This window comes from Pithys albifrons, chromosome 1, assembly GCF_047495875.1.
Source record: "Pithys albifrons albifrons isolate INPA30051 chromosome 1, PitAlb_v1, whole genome shotgun sequence".
NCBI lineage: Eukaryota > Metazoa > Chordata > Aves > Passeriformes > Thamnophilidae > Pithys > Pithys albifrons.
Window position 1 is genome coordinate 61,444,368 of NC_092458.1, and position 23,020 is coordinate 61,467,387.

Sequence of the window (23,020 nt, forward strand, 5' to 3'; positions counted from 1 at the left end):
CGCCGCTGGCTCTGCGGCCGCACCGAGAGGCTGCGGCGGCGCCCCCGCCAGCGCGCTTAGCGCTCCGGCGCCGCCCCGGGGCTGCGAGCGGGGCGAGCCCGCCGCCGTTTCCCGTCGCCGCTGCGCAGGCATCGCTGCCGTCGGCCAGCGTGGAAAGGGCCTTCGGTCCGCGCCGTGATGCCATAGGAGCGCGACGGCGGGGAGGCGGGACCGCCGTAGCGGGTGCCCTGTCGGTGTGCTCGCGCCGGTCCCGGGCCTGCCTTCCCCGCCTGCCTTGCCTGCCTTTCCCTCCTCCCCCGGGGCTGCCCCTGCCGTGCCCGCCGGGATCGCAGGGCGGCGGGCGATGCGCTGCGGTGGCGTCCCGTGAGCGGGCGCGGCCCGGCCGGGCCTCCGCGCCGCGTGGTGAGCGGAGCGGGAGCGGCCGCGGTCCCTTCGTGCCGATCCATCCCTCCATCTCTCCATCCCTCCATCCCTGTGCCCGCGCCCTCCGCTCCTGCTCCCGCCCGAGCCGACTCCGGGCGCCTTTGTGTCCGCCTGAGCACTGCCTGGGCCGCCTGCAGTGCCCTACTTTTTCTGCTTTCCCCTTTTTTCCCCCTTTTTTGTGTGCTTGAAGGCTCTTAAAACCTTAGCCTGGATTTTCTCTCTTTTTTTTTTCCTTGTTTTTTTTTTTTTTTATTATTCGCGTTTATGTGTCTGCATTGAGTGAGCTAATCAAGATGGATAAGAAATCATTTGAAACCGTGCTGGATGAAATTAGGAAGGTAATAACTTCTCGTTTTGTATGTTGTGTTATTTTAATAATTTGATGGCAGATTATAGGACAAGGAGTTACGGCTACAAATTGAAAGAATGGAACATTTAGATCAGATATTAGGAAGGAGTTCATTACTATGAGGGTGGTGAGGCCGGAACAGGTTGCTCAGAGAACTTGTGGATGCCCCAACCCCGGTAGCGTTCGAGGCCAGGTCGGATAATGCCTTGAACATTCTGGTCCAGCAGGAGGTGTCCGTGCCCGTGGCAGGGGCATTGGGACTAGATCATCGTTAAGGTCCCTTCCAGCCCTTTATTCTATAATTCTGTTCCTCTTGATAAACAGTTGGTGAGGGGTTTGTGTTCTTTAATAATCCCTTCAGCATTCAATACAGACTAAATTTCACCACGGTGTGAACTAATCACGTCTTGCTGGTGTATTGCGGTTTTTGTATGTCATGTGCTAGTGTAAAACTGCTGTGAGATGTTTCTTCCTCGCTCTGAGATGTTTTTGACTGTCTCGGGAAACTGACACTGAATGTCCAGACTGCTGCCACTGAACTAACACCGTGTGCTTCAACAGCTTTGAAATAAGCACTTGAATAAGGTTATTGCAGCATTTTCACTGTCAAGTGAGATGAAGAAGAAAAACCAAAATAGCCAAGTATCTCTTATGTGGAGGGAAGGGCTGCGTTTGCTTGGCCTGACCGATGGCAGTTTCAATTATCGACCTTTTTATATGCTCATTTAGGAGATGCAAAGCACGAATGGGACGTGAGAGCTGATTTCAAAGCTGCACTGGTCAGTCCTTGGAAGCTCCATCTCCCACAGCTCAGGAGCCTGTGCTCACCTTCCTCCAGGATGTAAATCCGCATTTTGATGTGTGCTCTGAGCTGTGCTGCTGCATCTCCTCTTTAAAAACTAACCGAGCAAAATACCTTCTAGTTGTGGGGAGTTGAGGTACAAACTTGGGCTTCCTGGTGTCTGGCAGGTCTCTCCTTTCTCTCTACACAGAGGCCTGTATTTAGCAGGAAATCTAAAGGTTAGTGGTTGACACAGTTCCCAAAATGCTGGAGCTGGAAAAGGAGAGAGAAAAAATCAGAATCTCTGAGATTAATGTTTCCAGTTTTACATGGGAAGTAGAAACCTGCAAGGATGTATTTTGTTGGCAGTTAAGCAGAGGTTATTTAAGTGTCACAGTAGAACAGTTACGTATCCTCTTAAAGCTGTCTTGGTGTGAAAACGAAGGGCTTGTTTCAGATGAAATTGCCTCGTGTCAGAAAAGGTGTCCTTAGCATTTCTGTAATAAGTGGGCCTTTTTTGTTGGGTTGGGTTGTCTAGGAGACAAGTCCTTTATTTGGACTTGAGTACCAGAGTTGAGTTGCAGTGCAGTTTCTCTTCAGCATAAGGCCCAGTGATGGCTGCAGTTGCAGTACTATAATTTTGCAACATATTGAGGGATAAACCAGTGTCCAACAGAAGCCCGAGGGATGAATCTTTGTTATCACAACTGTGTTTACCAGCATTTTTGTATAAGATCATGGTCATAATTTCTCCTTTATAAAATAGGTATGTGTATAACCAGCTAAAACATGACAGCCTAGTTTCAGGGTGTGCACTTCTCTCCCTACTTAAAAATTTGTATGAAAAATCTGGGAAGAAAAAAATACAACATCAAGGAACAACTTGCACATGAATGCTTTCTCTGAGAATTCATGATGGGAGGGAGTAATGTTTCAATTATTGCTACTTCGGTGCAGTCCTTCAGAATGTGCTCTGTGATTACTAAAGACTTCAGACAAAAGGGTTTTGACATGTGATTTTAGGCAATTACGTTTCCTCTGGGCTATTTCCCTGTATTCCTGTAAACTCAGCTTGCTGTTGGTGTAACTGTCAGTGCTGTGCTGTCTTAATAATAGCTGTGCTGTTGTGGTGTAATGTTCATTGTCCAAATGCTGATTTTGTGCCTTTGCTGCTATGTTTTTGTCTAATCTTAATTTCTGGCTCTATGTTGGAACCTTCTTTATTATGTGATTTACAATGTAGTTGTATTTAGTGTGTTCTGTTCTCAGTCCTGCAGCTAGCAGGAACAATTACTTATGTGTCTTCATGTGTAGCTTAGTTCTGGTTTTGCCCATATGTATTTACAATTATTAGCAAAATAAACTTTGGAGGATTTTGTTTGTTTGTTTGTTTCTTCCATAAATATACATAGCAGTGCTTTCTGTTTGTGTTCTTACTATAAAATCATTCAGTTGTTGATTTAAGAAGGAAAAGTAACATTTGTTTTGGTAAAAAAAATATATGGCATACCATACTCTTTTCCAAAATATGTGAGGAGAAGGAAGGGATAGAAGAACAAAGGAGCATGACAAGTGAAATTCTCTTTCCTTTGGGACTTTAGTGTGTCTGGTAGTGTTTGTCTCTTAATGAGATACAGAAGGGAAGAGAGTTGCCTCAAACAGTATCCAAGCAGGTTTCTGTGCACCCGTGCTACTCATAAGTCAGATTGCAGAGATGGAGACCTTCGTGTCTGTCAGTGTGGAGAGACAGGAACAAAATAACAAGGAGTAGGGGTAGATTTTAGGGATATTGGGAGGAAGATAGAAATGTGTGTGGGGGTGAAACATGATTCAAGAATATGCATGAGATCCAGCAATAGATAGAGGACTTGGAAACGGGAGAAGAAAGGTGTTAGCACCAGTTTGGGGCAGGAATTCAGCTGTCACCTGTTTTCTTTGCATCTTGCACCTGTGTCAGTGAGCTGGGTATGAGGACAGGAAGGAAGGCCTGGCTGATAGATAGCTCACTTGGTTATCAACAGAACTGTCTTGCCACAAAGTCAGAGAAGTGCTGCATCAAAATACTGTGCTTTGTTGGCTTTGTGTGATTGCATGTTAAAGTTGGAAATGTGGAAGGTATTGATAAGGCATCATTCACCTCTGGAGTAACCTTTGCTGTATAGTTAATTCTGTTTGTACAGACTTGTTAACATTTCCTTCATAAATTCACTGAAGTTAAGGTGCTTTGCTGCTTATTCTACAGGCAACATAGAATGAGATTGTCTGAATAATCAACTGTGTCATCTTGTTTAGCTTAGAGTTGATGTGTACCTTCAGGGCAAAAAGGAGAGTGATGATGATGATGTTCTCTCAGTACTGTTATAAACAACAATAAAAAAGCAAAGTGAACAAAAAGATGAGTCTTTTAAAAAGAAGAATTAAACCACTTTCTGCTTTTCACTGTTCTCAGTTATCTAAGGAGTATATTGTTACTTCAAAATGCTGCAGTGTATTTGATGCTGATGTCACTTTGTAGGGGCAGAAATTTTGGATTAATAGTTTAGCAGATGTTTGTGCTATAATTATAATTTTGAGGGAATAATTATGCAACCTTTTTTTCTATATCTTTTAGGCTGTATTGACTGAGTACAAATTAAAAGCTATTGAATATGTTCATGGATACTTTTCTAGCGAACAGGTAAAGCCAACACTGTCGTGGGTTGTATTGGGAAAATTGTATAAATTTATTATAATGGCATTTAGGATTATTTTGCATGTATGTCTAAACAGGCATGTAGTAATAATTATCCAAATTATTTTGATACTACGTAGAGTTTTTTCCCTGTTTATTTTCCTTCTGGCTTTTTGGTGCATGTTTGGTAAATAGGCTGTTTGAGATACTGAATGTTTATAAGATTTTTCAGAGTTTTTTTTTTAATTTTAATATAGTGTCATTGTTGTGCATATATCCAAATATATAGACAGTAGTAAGTATCTATTTTAAATATTTCCATAGAAAATCTTCATCTCATAACAGATTTTTTTAAGTGCCCCCTTAGAAATGAAAAAAACCATTAGATGCTGGTAGGCACTGATAATCGAACATCACAGACAGGCAGAGGTTTTTTAGCAGTATACCACTTCACTACAAAAATGGAAAGATCATATTTGATGGTATTAGCATACATATCTAGTACACCTTAAAGATTAATTAAAGGCCTTTACTGTTGCAGGTTGTTGAATTACTGAGGTACTTTTCCTGGGCTGAACCACAGCTCAAGGCAATAAAGGCTTTACAACATGTAAGTTCTTGTGACATTATCTTGTGAAATAAATTTGCTCTCTTAATCTTATTTTAATTTTACGATATCTACTTTTGCAACTGATTAGTCAGTTGACCCTTTATAATCTTCAAAGTTTCCCCTTCATGTCTTTCCTCTTCGCTGCTATCAAACCATGAAACTTCATACTTCTAATTGGGGTATCTTTTACTTTCCTGTGTATCACACAAATGGATGTAACCTATTTTCAATTATTGTTAACTCTCCTGATTTCTTTGCTTTCTGAAACTGCTTGTTCATAATTTAGTGTCCTGAATCTTCTTCCCAGTGGGAGGCAGAGACTATTAAATGTTTACTGAAATACACCATATGAAACTGTTACTGAGTTGTATTCTGAGTTTAAAATAATTGTACTGCTTTGTTTTATATGGACTTTTTTTCTTTCTTTGTTTCTTGTCAGAAAATAGTGGCAGTTCCAGCATCAAAAATGGTTAATATTCTCAACTGCTTCACATTCAGTAAAGATAAACTTATTGCTCTTGAAATCTTAGCCTCGTAAGTATCTTTCATGCTGCATTTCCTTAGCTTGTATTGGTTCTGCTAGTGTTTGAGTATATAAAACTTTAAATACTTCTAGAAAAGTACACAGTGTAGTAGGCATAAGGCTGAGGGAATTCGGTTTGTTTAGCCTGGAGAAGAGTAAGCTTGGGGGTGACCTAATTTCAGCCTTCTAGTACCTGAAGGGAGCCTACAAGAAAGATGGAGAGAGACTTGTTAGGAGAGAATGTAGTGACAGGACAAGGGGAAATGGCTTCAAACTGAAAGAGAGTAGGTTTAGGTTAGATATTAGGAAAAAATTCTTACTATGAGGCTGGTGAGGTACTGGAACAGAACCCACAGAAGGTGTGAATACCCTGACTCTGGAAGTGTTCAAGGCCAGGCTGGATGGGGCTCTGAGCAATCTGGTCTGGTGGGCCCCCTGCCCATGAAACTAGATGATCTTTAAGGTCCCTTCCATCTCAGGCCATTCAAGGATTCTGTGACTGTGGGAAATTCCATAGTTCATTTCAGTCTTGAACATGTGGGCTTCTGCCTGCTGGAAAACTGCCACTTTGCCAGTGTTTTTACAGTGGTCTTCAAATCTCATAGAGAATGAAGAGGACCTTGAGCTTATTTCTCTGCTCATGGAGATGTGAAAGACTTGAGACCAGAGCATTCTGGAAGGTGACCCTTTTGCATTTGAAAAGCTGTCTAAATTGAGCAAATAGATCTCTTAAATTGGTAGATCTGCTGTCCATAAAAGATGTATAGATACTCTAAATTTAAGTTTACGGAGAAAGTTGGGGTTTTTCTACTGAACACAACTGCTTCAAAGGAACTACTACCTAGACATTTAAATTGGAACTACTCTGCTTGGTTCAGGGGATTTATTATATGAAGACTTATGTTTTTTGTTGGTTTGGTTTTTCTGCTTTAACTATGTCTGCCTTGCCTATGAATGCTGTATATTACAGCGTGTTTGAACTTTCTGGGGCATCTAAATTCATAACAGCAACTAGTTAAGACTGAGGATGTAGACGTAACCTTGCTTTTGGAGTTTAAGCTTAAGGAAGCCACGTGAGTGTCCTGGTGTATTTCAGACCAGAACAAAACCAGGTACTCTAAGAATAAAGTTAGTCAGCGGCACATTAGTCTAACCTGTTATCTTCTTGAAATGAGACACAAGCTCTTAGAACTCTTCAGTTGCTACTCTTCAGCTGATGTGGGGGGAAAGCATGGTAACTTCCTTAACTGTTGAATTTCTACAATGCAAGAGCATAATAAGAGAGTCATGGTTAGAAATCCTAATCCAAATCTGTGTGCTGCTTACTTCATTAATCAGGACTAGTGAACAGAACTGAAAGTTCATTTACATTTTAACACTCTTCTTTGAGGTGTTTTCTTGTCTTTATTCAAAATTCTGCTGATTTCATTTCTCTTTAATATCTTCCTTTGAGAAGTCCTCCTTTTTGATACTGTATTGTATTTTCAGTAGTTTGGATGTCACAGGTAATATCTGACAGGAAGATTCTGTGATCAGGATTTTGAAAAAGGCAGATAGATGCGCAAGGATTGGTCTCCTTGTACTCACACATTTTGCTCTGTCTGGTAGGTCTAGTGTTGTTTTGCAGAGAGGAGAGATGAATAGTTTTTCAAACTGTGTGAATACTTTCACTAGATCTTCAGAACTTGGAGAGAACTGCCAGCAGTTGATCTTTTTCATTCTGGAGTAAATTAGATGGAAATTTATTTTTCTACCAGACTAGCAAGAAACAGTAGCAAACTGAGTAGCTGCTGGTTTTCTGCTGTGCTAGGAATTATGTGCTAGTAACACTTAAAGCTGTTAATGAACTCTTGTGATACAAAATTCATTTTTTCAACATAGTTATTTTCACAATCAAGTTTAGCCATTGTCATCCATTGTTCTGTATTGATATTTAATTTTAATACCATGATTTACTTCTAGATTTGAAATCCATACTTAAAGGTATGAAGCCTGGGGGTTTTACCTTAATCATAATAAGAGTAATAGTATGATCTGAACTAATTATGGTTTTTAAATGTACTGTTGGGTAGAGGCTAAGTAAGTGTTGGTCACTTTTCAGTGGTGCATTATATCTACTTATGCAAATGGAATGGCAGTAATTGTCTTTTAATGTCTTTATAGTAACATTGTTGATGCTCAGAATTATCGCCTTATTGAAGATCTGTTCAGAATTAATATGTCAGAGAAGAAAAGATGCAGAAGAATTCTTGAGCAGGTAATCAAGATACACTAGTGTCCCTGGTTGGGTCAAATATAGTATTATTTCCATCCTTAAAGTCATTGTGGGGTCAGGACTTAGCATGAGGGCTGCTGGGAACTACTGGTGGAAGACGAACTGAAAGCAATTGCAGAAATATAAGAGCTATGGAATGTGTGTGCAACAAAAGGGGAAGTTTCTGTTAGGCACTAGGAATGTGTGACAAAAGGACACAGAATTGCAACTAGTGCTGAAGGAAACGGTTTGTGTTTCTTTTAGAAAACAATTGCTTAAGCCCAAGTTCAATATAAGCAGAGGTGGTCCCAGTAGTTATTCAAAACAAGGGGGACTTTGGCAGAACCTTACACTATTTGGATTAACTGGAAGAAGATTTGAGACTAAGATTTCAGTTGTTCTGTGTGGGTTGATTCATGCAGTCTAAATGGGATGAAATAGTAAAGTTCCTTTAAAGCATTGAATTTGATAGCTAATAATGATCCTTGATTATTTTGTAGGCTTCAAAGACAGGTTGTAAGGCTCCTCATGCTATGATATCATCCTGTGGCATGATTCCTGGCAATCCTTATCCCAAGGGCAAACCAAGCCGCATAAATGGAATTTTTCCAGTAAGTATGATCCTATGCTTTTGCTTTTCACAAGTGAACCCTTGATTTAGGATTCATTGTAGTCTAACCAAACCCAGAATTTATATACATAGAAGGAGGACTGGAACCAAAACCAGTGTGTGTTTGTTGGGGTTTGTTTGTTTGTTTGTTTTTTATTACCCCATTTCTCAGGGAACTTGCAATACTTTATTTCCCCATTCTTTCCATACTGCTTCATAAATAAGACGTTGTTCAGATCAGGAAAACATTGTAAACCCCAACAGTATTTGGCAGAATCAGGAGAGGTGTAAAGAGCCTTATTAGTAGGTTGATAAGATGACTTAATTCGGTCACTGCAGTACTGCTGCTAATCTTAGTGTAGTTCTTGAACAGCCATGTTAAGTATTTCCTGTGAACACATAAGGGACTATGAAATATAAGTTATCACATCCACAGGTCAAAATGCAGAATTCCATCATCAAAGTGGACTGTTTAAAATGCCTCTCTCTACAAAAGCTCAGTGTTATTAAACACCTAGCTATTGGAATGCTCTTACTCATCATTTTACAAGCCTAAAGCACAGCTGGCTTTTTTTCAGACAAACGGGTTACTTTCAGAATGTTCAAAAACTTAAATGTAGTTCAGGAAAAAATGAAGTATGGCAGGAATTGTATAGCAAGATTTACTTCTAAATGAATACTTTGTTTCATTTTCTTTTGTTTCAGGGAACCCCTATCAAAAAGGACACAGAAGAATGTACTAGTGAAGGAAAGGGAATAGCAGCCCGTATACTTGGACCATCCAAACCAGTATGTCTAAAAAATGAATAAATAAGTGAAACTTCAAAAAAAACCTCAAAATAACCACCAGCCAATTCAATGAGACTTTGTCATTAAATGCTGTTATATTGCAAGAAGACTGTAGAGCAGCAATTTAATTGAAGCAACACTTTTATAATGAATTTAATATGACCTAGTATTTTTTATTTAGCTTGAAAGTAAGCTGTAGTTTTTAATCTATGAAGAGGTGGATGCACACTCTACACTCTGTGTGCATTTGAAGACAGAATTTCAATTAAAGTAGCAGAAGAGAAAGCTAAAACCATTTTTAATAGTCCCAAATCAGCTGACCTCTGAGGGTTTCCCACAGGAACTCAAAAATGCTACGTCTTGGGAATTTGAATTGCTACAGCAGTGCTTTAGAAGGGGATTCTTGTTTCTTAACAGCACAGCTGATCTGTATTTCAAAACTTTTGAGTATATGGGGCAAACTTTCAATGAACCTGTTACTTAAGTATCATTCAAATATTTTATTAGCACTTCTATTATATTTCCCACAAAGCTGTATTATTTTAAAGGCACAGGTACCTTTGGAAATATTTGCTAGGTTTGAATGTGCTAAATCTTTAAAATGAGATGTTAGTCTAAGACTAAGTGTGAGAACTGCAAGGCAGAAAGGAGTTCCGTTTTCCACCTCTGCTCATTTTCATATTTAAAGCTAAATCTAAAATTTAATCTGCTTCTCACTCATGTTAGGGATTTCAGGGAGTTTTTAAGGTAGTTAATAAGAAAGTGATGTTTGTTTCATTTCAGAAAGAGTGAAATACTTGCACTAACTATGAAGAAATTTCATATAACATATATTTGTGGTGAAGAATACCTGTCTGTAGTAGTGACTGAATGTTAGCTTTTTATCTGAGAAACATGAGGTAATGTTTTCATTATTGCTTTTTCCATTTGTTCTTTGTTTATGTAGGCTCCATCAACGTACAATCCACACAAACCAGTTCCATACCCCATCCCACCGTGTCGGCCACATGCAACTATTGCACCAAGTAAGGCTTCTAAGTGTTCTAGCTTGATGCTGTTGTTTCGTGGATTTGCCTTTTAAATAATGTGTGAAATGTCAGTTTCTCTGACCATGGTCATATCTGAAATTGACTTGTGCTCCCTGAGCATGCTCTGAGTACTGGGTTCTACGTTTTCTTGTCATGGCTGCAGGATCAATAAAAAGAGGAATATATTGACTTCTTTTTCCAACATCCACATCAGAAGGAAAATTCACAATCCTGGTCTGATGATGAAATACTGAATTTATGGGAGGCACATTAGACAAGATGAGTGCTCTGACTTTGTTACTGACTTTGTCTGACTTGCTGTACAATCAAACTTAGGATATGGTCAGCCATGGCCCTGAGTTGAATGGAACTATGTAAGAACTTGCTGAAGGGCTGTAATATATTTCTCTCAACTCAAGGCTTAGACTGTAATCTGTTTTTCAGTTGCCTTAAGCTTTACCTTCTCTCCTTCATAATAGAGAGTAAATAGTTTCCTGAAAGAAAAGCAGATTTCAGTCTCAGAAGGGATGTAGTGATTGCAGTTCCTGCTTTTGGTCTATTTCTAGCCCCTCTGCTCTGCTGCATCACTTGTTTGATTCCAGACATTTTTGGAAAGGAGCAAGACTATTGTACTTTCTTTGGAAGAAGAGTTTACAGTACTTACCTAGTCAGACTGGTCTGTTTTATCAGCAGCTGAAAGCCTTTCTTAATCCTTTGATTCTGTACTGCAAAACAAGGAGTGTTCTGGTTAGGATGCTTGCTTTTCACTGATGTTGGGCATTTCACAGAGTTTTTAAGGTAGTTGATAAGAAAGTGTAGTAAAACTCTTGGCATGCATGTTGAAGGTTGAGTCACCTAACCAATGTGATCTCTGCAAGTCTTTTATAGCCATTTTTGAAAATCAGCACTACTATTGGCTAAACTGAGACTGATTACTTACACCCAAGAAACAACTTGCTCCTAAGAAACTGTATGGGAAACTCGCAGACTAGCTCAAATTTATATTAAATAAATCTTATCCCAAGTAATGTAAAGCACCAAATTTGGCCTGTGGCTGGATATAAATATTAGTGTGTGTGTGTGTGTGTGTGTGTGTGTGTGTGTGTGTGTGTGTGTGTGTGTGTGGGGCTCGGCTTCACGAACAGCGCACAGCGTGCGCAGAACTGGCCCCACCATTTAAGTCCTGAGGTTCATCTGCCTTACACACTTAAACCATTCATTCAAACCCACGATAAAGTGTTTATGTTCCTGTGATTTAAATTCTGATGTTCTTCATTATACTTGTATACCACAGCAATACAACAGGAAAAAGAGGAAAAAAAAAAGGTATTCTTAATACATCAATTGCTATAAGAATTTGATACTAAAATAATTTTCTAACTCATTTGTATTTCTTAATATTTAAAGAAATATTGAAGAATACTAGGTTAAGTATTTGAAATAGGGCATTTTCCTCTGAATTTTCTGGCTAGTGTTAAAGGACTGGGCTGGTCACTGGTCTGTGTTTAGCTCTTTTGTTTGTCAAGGCTTTAGTGTTAAAGAAGGACTTGCAACAGACTTTCAGTGAAGAATAGGAAATGAACCGATGATGCTGCAGACACTCTGAATCACTCCTACTCTTAGCATTTTTTCACGCAAGATGGAATTGAAAGGAACTGAAACCTGACTTTTTCAGGCTTTCTCAAGAGAATTCTTCCTAGTAAAATTTGGATCACAATGCATGCCATTCAAGTATACGTTGGCAAAAACCAACATCCCACCTGGATAATTAAGTGGTCTAGCTTTTTGATGAAGGAATGTCTTCCAGTCTTGAAAATGTTCTTTTAAAACAGAAGATGCTTACTGGTTCAGTTAGATATGAGTTCTTCTGACAACAGATGTGTATTGGGTTTTTTATTTTAGGTGCTTACAACAATGCTGGCTTAGTTCCAATGGCTAATGTCATAGCTCCAGGCTTACCAGCTCCTGCACCATACACTACTAATCAGGTGGTATCAGGTAAAGTGTACATGTCCTTAAGAATATTGATGGTGTCCATTTTCTTGTTCATTGTTGTGAGTGGATCACTCGCTGCTGGAGTTTCATTTGCTTTTAAATAACAAGCTGTTGTTCTCTTGTTTAGAAAATGAGGACCTTTCCAGCCAAACAAAACCTTCACAAAATCAAGGTAAATTGCACATCCACAGAGGGATTTTTTTGTTGATTGTATCTTTGTTATTTGTTCAGAAATTGTTGACAACTTATTTGTTTAGTGGAATCTTCATAAGCCTCTAACTATTTAACTACTGTTGGAATAGGATCCCTTGAGAGTGGAGAAAAAAAACATCAGGCATTTGGCACTTAGAAGCATTGTAACATTAAAGTTCATCCTTCTGTGTTAGCTTATCAAAGTTTTATATTCCTCAATATCTAAGTATGTGAGAATTCATGTAAAAAACTACATCAAATATGCTTTGCAATGTAGTACACTGAAATATGTCAATAAATGTTTGCAATTCTTAGAACTCTGGACATGTATTGGAAAACTCATTCACATTTAATTTCATGTAGCAGTTGCAGTAGGAAGGTAGGAATACAAGAAAGATTTAGAGATTCTTGAATGTCTTACCCCAGATGGTTATATCCAACTATGTCTTACCTGCGTGTGCTGGTTTAAAGGCGAACCAGCAGGGGAAATGAACTCACCACAAGAGAGATTATAAGTCAGAGCTAAAATTTAATAATAATATTACAATAACAACACTGACACAAAAGGGAAATTGCTTTCAACTCACAAAACCCCAGCAGTATAACCCAGTGTCCTGGGGCACAAACCCAAGGGGGTTTGTTTGCCCTTGTGCTGAGACCCCTGTGGTTCCCCCAAGTCCAGAGCAAAAGGAAAAGAAAAACCTGTTGGTGCAGGCGAGGGCTGTGGTCTGGGCAAGAGCGGTGATCTCCTCCTGTCAAGGTCCTGCTGCTGCTCTGGATCCGATGAGAAGTTCCCAAGGTCTTCTTACCCACCACTTATGTACCCTCAGGGAGCACCCAGTCCCTCCCCCTGGGCGGGGACTCACACAATGGGTGATTGACTCTGGGAGCCAGGGGGTATTGAACTGTTGATGGCCCATTAGCAGCTCCGCCCCCCTCAGGCTGGGTGTGAAGGTGATAGTGGCTCCCTGGGCAGCTGCTGCTAATGGTCCATTGTCCTTGGGGAATGAATAGAGGGGGTAGAATAGACAGCTTTGATCACCCCCACCCAGTGTTAGCTGGTCCCTCCTGCTGAACTAGGACACTGCGCTTTCGTCTTACTGATTAAAATCCTGTTCTTTTTACAAGGACAGTTGTGCATTTATGTTGTTTTTATTTGTGTGATGCTTTGTACACTTAGTATAAATCATAATAATAAATCCCTTTAGGAACTACTTATAAAAAGGCTTTGGTAATACTTTGTTAAGTTTGACAAATAGTAATTTAGAATCCACTGTCTGTTGAGTCAGGCATGTTGACAAATACTACAAATTGATAAAAGGACCATAAGTTTAGCTACTGTAAATATTCCTAGGGGAAAAAAAGAAGTTAGGTTTTGACTTTTCTTCTCTGTGTCCAGGTATGGTTGTACCGAAATGATTTAAAGACTCACTTTATCCTTATACACCCCTCTAAGAGTGTGCATGATGGTTAAAACAGCTAAATGAATACGGTGTAAGCAGCGAAATCGTCGCTTAGAAAGAGAAATTCAGTTACAACTCTGGATTTTGTTGTAGGTGTATTTCATTGGTGATTATCTTGGTTGTCAGGATTAAACAATTGTGATCTTCAGGACAGTCTTCAGCTTGGAAACAGAATGAGGACAGAATTGAATCCAGAGCTAGACAGTCTAGTTTTTTTTAGAAAAGAATATGTAAAAGAAAACTGTTTGCAGACTTGCTAGTTTTAGAGTTTCAAGATACACAAAACAGGAGTTTGTCATATCAGTTTAGGTCCAAGATTTTAAAGATTCACTTTCTGAGTTTGTGTGTGTATATGTAGAATTTAGGCAAGGTAGAAACTTAGTCTGTTTCAGAGTTATGGATGATGAGTTTGACTGGTTGAATCAGTGATTTGCTTACAGTTGAACAGATTACTTCAAAAATAAAATGAAGCACAGAGGTTGTTTGAGAGGAATGATTTATTAACATTCGTATTCCACAGGAATCTAGAGACAGGCATATCAAGGGTCTTGACATGCTAGTGTTCTGAAATGCAGCTTCTTTCCATTAAGCTCCACATCCCCATTCTCAGTGTGCCTGCCTGATTTTCTCCAGCTTGACTGATGTCTGTAAGTTACTTTTTAGGATTGACACAAGCTGATACTCCCTTAGAGGCAGGTGCTTACCTTAATTACAGACAGGTGACTAAAGATTTCTAGAAACATTTGTTGATAAAGTCAAGTGCCCTTGTTAGTTTAATATTGTAGTGTAATACATGAATTTAAAAGTGTACCTTCTTAGAATCAAAATCTGAAGGAAACACAGTGAAGAGACCTGATTTTGAAGGAAAGAAAACTACCAGCACCTGAAATCAGCTTTCTGCAGCTGTTGACTAAACTTCTCTGAAATCATGATACATTGAATTAACTGGTTCTGAAGGAAATTGTGACCTTCAGTGAAAGTGGATACAGAGGAGCCCAGGTGATCTGATGCTGGTTTGGGTACTGCAAAATATTAGGGACTAGAGGGAGGGTGCTTACCTGTGTCACTTAGATGTTCTGACAGAGTACATTTGACTATCTTAACTGTTTTGCATGAGGTCATGAAGAGGTAGCAGATGTCACAAAGTGTTTTAAAAAGGAGTGGTAGCTCACATGATTGTACAACTTGTGTGATGTGTTTGTATGTACCTTTTTGGTTTGTTTTCATAGGCTCCACTATTCATTGTTTACATATAGACATTGTGTGTTAGCTATTGCCTGTGTATCATATAATGCTGTATAAAGTGTGTTTGTGTTGATTTCAAACATTTATGAAAGTTTCAAGTATTCTTACTAATTTTATTTCTTTGCAGCTTTTTCTGCACAAGCGAGTCAGCTCTTTACTCCTCATGGTTCTAATCCTTCAACACCTGCTGCTACTCCAGTCCCTACCCCATCACCTGTCAAGGCAATAAGCCATCCATTAGCACCTGCAACTCCGCTCATCTCTGGGATGAGCATGTCTACCCCTGTCCTTCCTGTTTTCCCAGGACAGGTCTCCTCTTCCATCCATACATCTCAGCCATCTACCCCAACCCCTACTGTCATCAAGTCACTCTCATTGCCTGGTGTTCCTGTCACATCTGTTCATAGTGCAACCTCTACCCCTGTCCCTTCAGTTTTTTCTGGGCTGGCTTCTATACCCACTGCTATGCCCACTCCTCAAGGTTCTTCCACTCCATGTGCCACACCTGCGCCTAGTGAAGCTTTTGCATCTGCTACTACTCCATTTGCTGGACTCCCATTTTCTGCAACCTCTTCTATTGCTTCTGCTAATAATCCTGCTCCATTGTCATCAGTTTTTGCTGGTCTCCCTTTGTCCTTGCCACCCAGCGCTCAAGGGATTTCTAGTCCTGTTCCATCTACAATTGCTAATTCTCCTGCCACTACCATTCCTGGTTCACTTAGCTTGCCTAACCCAATTTTGTCTGTCTTAAAGGGATTTCTGACTTCAAATGACACTTCATTAATCAATTCATCTGCTTTACCTTCTGCTGTGACAAGCGAGCTTGCTTCTTTATCTGCTCTTGCTAACCAAAGCTCTGACCCTCCCACTTCCTCTGTCAGCAAATGTTACACTCCATCAGCCACTCCTACCCCACAGCGTTCCTCCACACCTGGGCTGGTTCTATTTCCGGGTCTTCCATCCCCATCTGTAGCCAATTCTACTTCCACTCCACCAACATTGCCTGCACAGTCACCTTTAACCACTTCACCATCAATTATGCCAGTCAACTGTGGCTCATCAGCCTCCCTCTTGCATGGCACAAGCCCTACTAATCCTGACCAGCAGCTCTCATCAGCCCCAGCTCCCACAAGTATCCCAGTTCTGGTCAAAACAGAACCCATGAGTCCTACCCTCTCGGCCTTCAAAGGTCCTTCTCATTCAGCCAGCCCTTCTCACAGCACTATAGGACTGTCAGTGCTTGGGCGTGCATATACCTCAGCAGCTTCAGTGCCAGTCAGTTTACCTGGTTCCCTGAATCCAGCACTGTCAGGTCTCTCCTCTTTGAGTGCTCCTCTAAACAATTCCAGTTCTCTGGCTTCCATTTCCCTCACCCCGCATGGCTCCTCTGCTCCTATTGCCCCTGTGTTCAATGGACTTCCTCCTTTTACATCTCTAACCAGTAACTTTGCTTTTACTGGTAACCCAGCACTTACACCACCCGTCACTCTCCCAGGGCCTTTGTTAGCTACTCCGTCTACAACTGCTTCAGCCGTGTCTGCCCCCCATGTGAGTTCCACCGCTGCCGTACTCTCTGGACTTGCTGCCTCAGCAACAGCAACGGCTCCACCCTTCTCGCTTAACTTGTCCAGTGCCGTCCCTTCCCTTTTTTCTGTTGCCCAGGGACCGCTGGGATCATCAAACCCATCCTTCCCTGGTTTTCCTGTCTCTAACACACCCTCTGTCACTCCTGCTCTCCCTTCTTTCCCTGGCCTCCAGGCATCCTCTGCAGTAGCAGCAGTTGCACCGTTGCCAGCAGCTGCCACAGCCCCATCTCCGGCTCCAGTCCTGCCAGGGTTTGCCTCGGCCTTTAGCTCAAACTTCAACTCTGCACTTGTGGCACAGGCTGGGTATGTTTGTTTCTGAAGGAGGTCAGAACTGTTTCTTTTAAGCAAAACACTAATTTTACTTTACATATAGACATTATTTTCACTCACAGTTAGTAATTGCAGATAATTTTTAAAGTTAGTTCACTAGTAGATTTTCACCTGTCTTTAGAAGCTGATAGAGTTAAATAGGTTGTCCTCAATAGTCCCTGTTACAACGGTCTAAACCAGTGAGGTGCTGAGTGATCTTACTTCCCAAATGAGGATACTTGGCACCTCCTAGGCTTTTACAGGAATGGATTCCACGTGGGCATCCATTGACACATACATGTAATAGCAGACAGTATCCTAGATGTTCCTTTGTTTTAAGGAAGTACTCAGCATTAACTCCTGTTTGTAAAGTTTTTTTGTGTGTGAGCTGTAGACACAGTCAAGGTACAAAAAATTCTGAGTTCCCTTCTTAGGTGTGCTTCACACAGTCATGGTTTGTGTGTACGTGAATAATTTGTAGGTAGGTAAGTCTGAGCTTCTGTTTGGAAATTTTGGCCTTTATGAGGTTAGAAAAAGAAGTGCTTTTCTAATTTATATAGACCTAAGCTTACAGAGAGGGAAACAGGATAAAACACAATGCACATGTTCCTAATTACAGCCTCATTTTGACATTGTTTCAGCTTGACTTCTGGACTACAGGCACCAGGAAATGCAGTTTTTCCTGGTCTTTTATCTCTCCCTGGTATCCCTGGCTTTCCCCAAAGTGCCGCACAATCTTCCTTACAGGAATTGCAGCATAGTGCAGCTGCACAGTCAGCACTACTGCAGGTAAGTGCCTGTTTGCTAATACTGTTTTGTTTCCAGGGATCGTTTTTGAGCATATACTTGTGTGTTTACTTCTTGTAATTAGTTTAAGTCAGTAAATGATTAAAGCCCCTAACCTGTGTGAGAACTGATTACAAGGATGATGATAAAGAACAACTGAAACTGACTTCTTACTCAGGGCCAGTGTACCATGCTTCTGTACATTATGAATGTGATTAAACCCTTTTCGAAAACTCTTCGTAAAATAGGGTGAAGTGAAAGAAAGAAAAGATAATGCAAATGAAATTTTGACTGGGTTTCTGTTAAAGCTAATGAGCTGACCATGTTTTTGCAAACTTGTACTGAGTTCCAGTCTGACATTTGAATGACTTACAGATTTTGTGGACCCTTTGTTGTGAATTACATGCCTCTCTATGCATTTTATCAGATTGTCTTGAATTTGTGTCTGTTGTTGTTGTGCCTTTCTCTTGATAGTTCCCACAAATACAGTTGTTGTAATATAAGCTTGAAGTGGCTTTGCGTAATGTGTAGTTTCATCATCTCTTGTCCATGAAACAGCTTGTTTCACTCATCAACCTACATAACTTAACTGAAACTACCATCAACTTTGTGTCTATATGTTTAGTTTGTCTTTTGTTAAAAACAGACTCTGTACAGATTGAGGATTCTGGGAGGAAGTTTGTCCTCTGCAAAACACTAAAAGAGGTGGTTGAGTGTCTTGAATTAGTGTTTTCTCTCTTCAGTGGCACATCCGTTGTTGAAGTGGAGCATGTGTCTGAGTATTGATCAGTGTGCAGAATATTGTCAGATATCTTTTGAATATCAGGGGATTGAAAGAAGCAGGTTACTTCATCTAGGCATGCTGCTTTTGCACCTTAGGAATCTGTTTATTCTTTAGAAATATCTGTATGCAAATTGCATTTAGGGAGCATTGTTTTTCTTATTTACAAGTTCCAATCGCTAAAATTAACACTTACCTACTTGAGCAATGAAGAGAAAGTTCAAAGTCACTGAAATACTACGGTTCCTGGTTAAGCTGTGCCTTCCAAACCAGCTGGTGCTTACTGCACTGGAAAGTGAATGCTATTAACACTTCTTTGTTTTCCCTCTTAATCCAACTGCATTCCTCATTCTCCAGTATTTCAGAACAATAGTTGCGCTACAGTTTAACATCTGTGTATAGATGCATTGCTCATCTCTGTTCTTTGCACACTTCAGATTATAATTAATTTTTTTTTGGCTTGAGTAAGACTGATATTGTGGCTGAAATTTTGCTTGATTTAGATTTTTGTTTATTTCCTTGTTTTTATGAGTGCTGTTTCCTAACTTCTTCTCTTCCTTAAAGGCACATTCTGCTTCTGCTCTGGAGAACTATACTGCTCAGCCTGAAGGTTTTGTTAACTATCCATCAACACCAGGAACACCATTTTCATTGCAGACAAGTCTGCCCCAGAGTGGATGGCAGTAAATATGAGACATTTTTAAAGACTGCAGTGTTTGCTTGACAGAGCCTGATCCTATTCATTTCGAAGGTTTTCTCTGCATTAGGGGGTGGGGGGTGGTCTGAGTTGGCAGAGGGTGAAAACATGAGGGTAAAATTATTCCAGGAAGCTGTGTCATGTCAAACTTAATTTGTGACTGCATTCAATTGGTTCAGGGTCTGATCCTGTGAATTGCTGAGCATCCTTGACTCTTCTTTAATATTAAGAGTTGAATGTTTAGTGTCCTACAGGATCAGAAACATTCAAACAGATGTTTATGTAAATAAAGCAATTGACTCTCAAACTGAATGGGGAGAGAACAAGTATACTAAATAGTGTGTATAAGCACCTATGCTGTTATGTTTTGTATGGTGTATGTGGTTAATATAGAATGAGATCTAGACTGAAACTAGACAATTAAAGCTGTAGATGATCTTCTGTCTAGAAGCAAAGCACACTTCTTGTGTGTGCATAGATCAAGGTCAGCTTACGGTTTTTTGGATGTTTTCTCTGTATGTATGAGGATCTCCTGTTAGCATCAGCAGAATGTTAAGGGGAGGGTAGATCAGAGGTGTGTGAGGGTTTTCTTATGCTTTGAAATATTGTCATGGGCTTGCTGCTGAATTGAGTACCCTTTGTCTGAAGAAGAAAGCTAGGAAATGATGCTGTACTTTATTTGGGTAGAAGTAAGTTATGTTTTACTGGAGTATGGTTTAGCTAGCTGAGAATACATCTTTCCAGAGTACATAAAAACATTTTAACTTGCCTCTAAAATAGTTTTCCATAATATTCTCCTTGAGCCCAACACCCCTCTGTGAATGAAATAATTGTACTGCGGATGGGCTGCCTATCCGGCACTTTTGACTGCAGACTTTTGTGAATGTTTACAGACATGGGGCAAGTTCTTCTTTCCCTTATACTCACAGAAAAACTAGTTCTCTATGCTTTTTGGCTATAAACTATGACTTGATGGTGCTTATGTTATCCTGTGAATATAAGTGGGAGCAGAATTTGGCCCATGGATTTTTTTTTAGTATTTTTCCTTGGAAAACATATGTGATTTTAAAGGCATATAGCTAAATTAACTGTTACAATGCAGCATATAGAAAGGTCTTGCTTTATTAGTGAAATTCAGTTGTGCACTCTTCTAATAATGTTAGTACCTGTGGCAACGTGTAAGACATCATTGAATATCATCTCTTCAAGGTAAACTCTTGACCATGTTCCAGAGACAATAGAGATGAATGATATTCAATCATGTGATTAAATTAAAATTTAGATGATACTACACTGTAGAAAAGTTCTGCACCTAGAGTTTCACTTTTTTAAAGCTTCAGCTGGGAGATGTTGTTAATGTATTTTCTTTGAAGATGTGAACAGACTTTTATAGAATGTTAACAGAAATTCCTGTACTGGTTTTTAACATATTTTTTTTTAAATAAAAAGTTTACAGTCATGGCAACAAGGCTTTGCTGACTATTTACACATTTGCCTAAAAAAAAAAAAGAATAAACTTGTTTTTACTAAGATACTTCTAATGTTTGTTCTTGCTTATGCTGTTTCTTTATGATGCAGAATTCTGTCCAGAAGTATAAAATCAACTTCCTTGAGTGACAATAGAAATAGCCAATGAATTTTTTAGATTAAAAATTTGACAGCAATTGGGTAGTCTTATATTTTAATAAGCAAATTTATGTATTATGTTAAAGCTAAGCATAAAAACATTGCTCTCCTATTTTTTTTTAATTTTGTGTAACCTGCTGAATTCTGATGTTTCTCTACTCTGAACTGCTTTCAAAATTGGTTCCTTGTATCTTATCTCCAGAAATCTGTGGAAGAATTCTCTACCGTCTCTCATTATACTTTCCTTCTCAATTGTTTCATACCTTGATCTTTGTAAATCTGTAGATCAATTAGAGAAGGAGAAAATAAAGATATAGGTACCTTACGAAGAGCAAATTGATTTTTGTGCCATCTCTGTGAATATAAAGTAGTTCAAAGTCAGTAAGCATTTTGTAACCATACTGTGGGTTCCTAAGTTTGATACACTATTTTAATCCTAGTTTCCCCATTAGGCAATCAAAATTTGAACTAATTCAAGTTACTTATTAGTCAAAACCAAGTTACATAAAGTATTTTATCAAAAAGTAAGTAGTTTGTACCTCTGTTTCTCAAAACACCTATTGAATGGCTGTGGGGTGTGGGTTTTTCTGTCTGAACACCAGACAACTCAAAGATACTGAAGAGACTGTGAAGCCTTGTTTCTCCAAATGAAAACAGGTGAGAAGTAGTGAAATCCACTATATTAAATGCTCTTCTCCTGAAACAGTGTAGTTACTGAGTGGTGTCTCAGGGAAGAGTATTTCATGCATAGCTGGTGTCGTTTTACAGACACACTCCCATGCATGTCAGAAAGGTGAATAAAAAGTGTTAAACTATGAAGTTCTTATGTCTCTCTGGTTCTTTGTGAAACATAATGAGCAGAATTTTGTAAATTGAACTTTCCAGTGGTTAGAATTAAGAAAAAATTAAATTTCTTCAATATTTCTCCTGGTGTAAAATTGTTCTTTATTAATTTTTTTTTTCTCTTCAGGAATAAAGTCTGTGTTCTGCATTGTAGCAAACTCCTGTGACCCAGCCTTGGAATATCTGCAGGGAGTGATGTGTCCTGAGCTCTTTCATGATTTCTTGAGCACCATTTTTAAAAAAACAAGGAAAAGTTTGCTCCTGAGGCAAACCACCTTATGCTAAGCCTGTGCTGGGAAAGGGCTCTTGCTGAATTACTTCAATTCTGAACTGATTTGTTCACTGTTCAGTTGCCTGTTACTGCTGTATTTCATCTATGTTGACAGACTGCAAAGATAAGGTGTAGTAAAGTGTTCTTTGAAATAAAATATTTTTTTGAACTGAAAACATAGTGGGATTGTGTTATAAATGTTTCAGTGTTTCTTTCAAGTACCTTAATTGCTGTTGCAGTGAATATGAGAGAAACAGCAATTTTCTCTCCTTCTCTTCCTCTTACTTGTAAATGAGTATTTCGAGTTCGGTTGGGTCTGAAAGGAAACTTTACGTGGTATGAATATTCTTACTTGCAAATTGCCTTCCTTTCTGGATGGAGATGGGAGCAATCCCTTTGATTGACGCTGGTATTTACTCATGCTCTAGTGTAGCCCGAGGGGAACTTCGTGTTGTCTCTGATCTTCAACTATTGGAAGCCAGTATCATTTTCATGAGGAGAAGCAGCAATATGGGGACATTCCTACAAGCAACTGGGCAGTAAATGTTACTCTTCTCTGTCCTGTTCTGTCTTCTGAGTTTTGATTTGGGGAAAGGAATGGTGAGCCTGAAGCAAATAGGTTAGTGTCTATTCTACAGGCAGAACTCAGGGCCAGAGGACTAAGCTGAGAAATCTTTAGGGAATGGCTGAAGCCCAGTGCATGAGAAGGAGCGTAATATTGGCCTACAAAGGACAGAAAAAGACACACTGAAACCTACAACTTTCTTTGCAAATCTCATGTGGGCACTGCTTGATTCTTTTCTGTACCTTTGTATGTGACACCTTTTAGAAATGGCTGTGAGTAAGAATTGCCCTTCTGGTTGTAACAGACTTTGAAGTGGGTGCTTGGGTCTGTAGGATTAAGTGTCTACAACTGGATGAGGTAAGCTGGGTTAGCAACTGGGCACTGTAGAGACAGTGCAAGGGGCTGGTGCTATTTGTAAATGTAGAAGTTGGTGCAGAGAAATGCTGGAGAATGGTATGCTTACAGGTAAGCACCTAATCATGCCTGACCTGAGCCTTTACACTGCTTTTAGAAGTTGAAGGCTTTACCTGTATCAGCACTTAGCAGAAATACCTGAACTGCCAAAGGCCCAAACCACACTCATCTGATGTTGCTTCTAAGTCAGTAAGTCCTGCTAAAGCAGC

General features: G+C 39.7%; 1 protein-coding gene across 2 annotated transcripts; it reads left to right on the top strand.

Moving 5' to 3' along the window:
• The first annotated feature begins 200 nt into the window (after nucleotides 1-200).
• Nucleotides 201-22,002, top strand: PROSER1 (proline and serine rich 1). 2 transcript variants are annotated; one of them, XM_071552273.1, is made up of 13 exons: nucleotides 201-761; nucleotides 4,165-4,230; nucleotides 4,766-4,834; nucleotides 5,274-5,368; nucleotides 7,521-7,614; nucleotides 8,112-8,222; nucleotides 8,927-9,010; nucleotides 9,957-10,035; nucleotides 11,941-12,036; nucleotides 12,161-12,205; nucleotides 15,061-16,822; nucleotides 17,470-17,617; nucleotides 18,960-22,002. In XM_071552273.1, exons 1-13 carry the CDS (start codon nucleotides 717-719, stop codon nucleotides 19,080-19,082), a joined length of 2,817 nt encoding a protein of 938 aa, XP_071408374.1. In that variant the 5' UTR covers nucleotides 201-716; the 3' UTR covers nucleotides 19,083-22,002. The 2 variants fall into 2 exon arrangements, with proteins under 2 accessions (XP_071408374.1, XP_071408382.1); XM_071552281.1 differs by having other exon boundaries at nucleotides 21,689-22,002.
• Nucleotides 22,003-23,020: the final 1,018 nt, after the last annotated feature.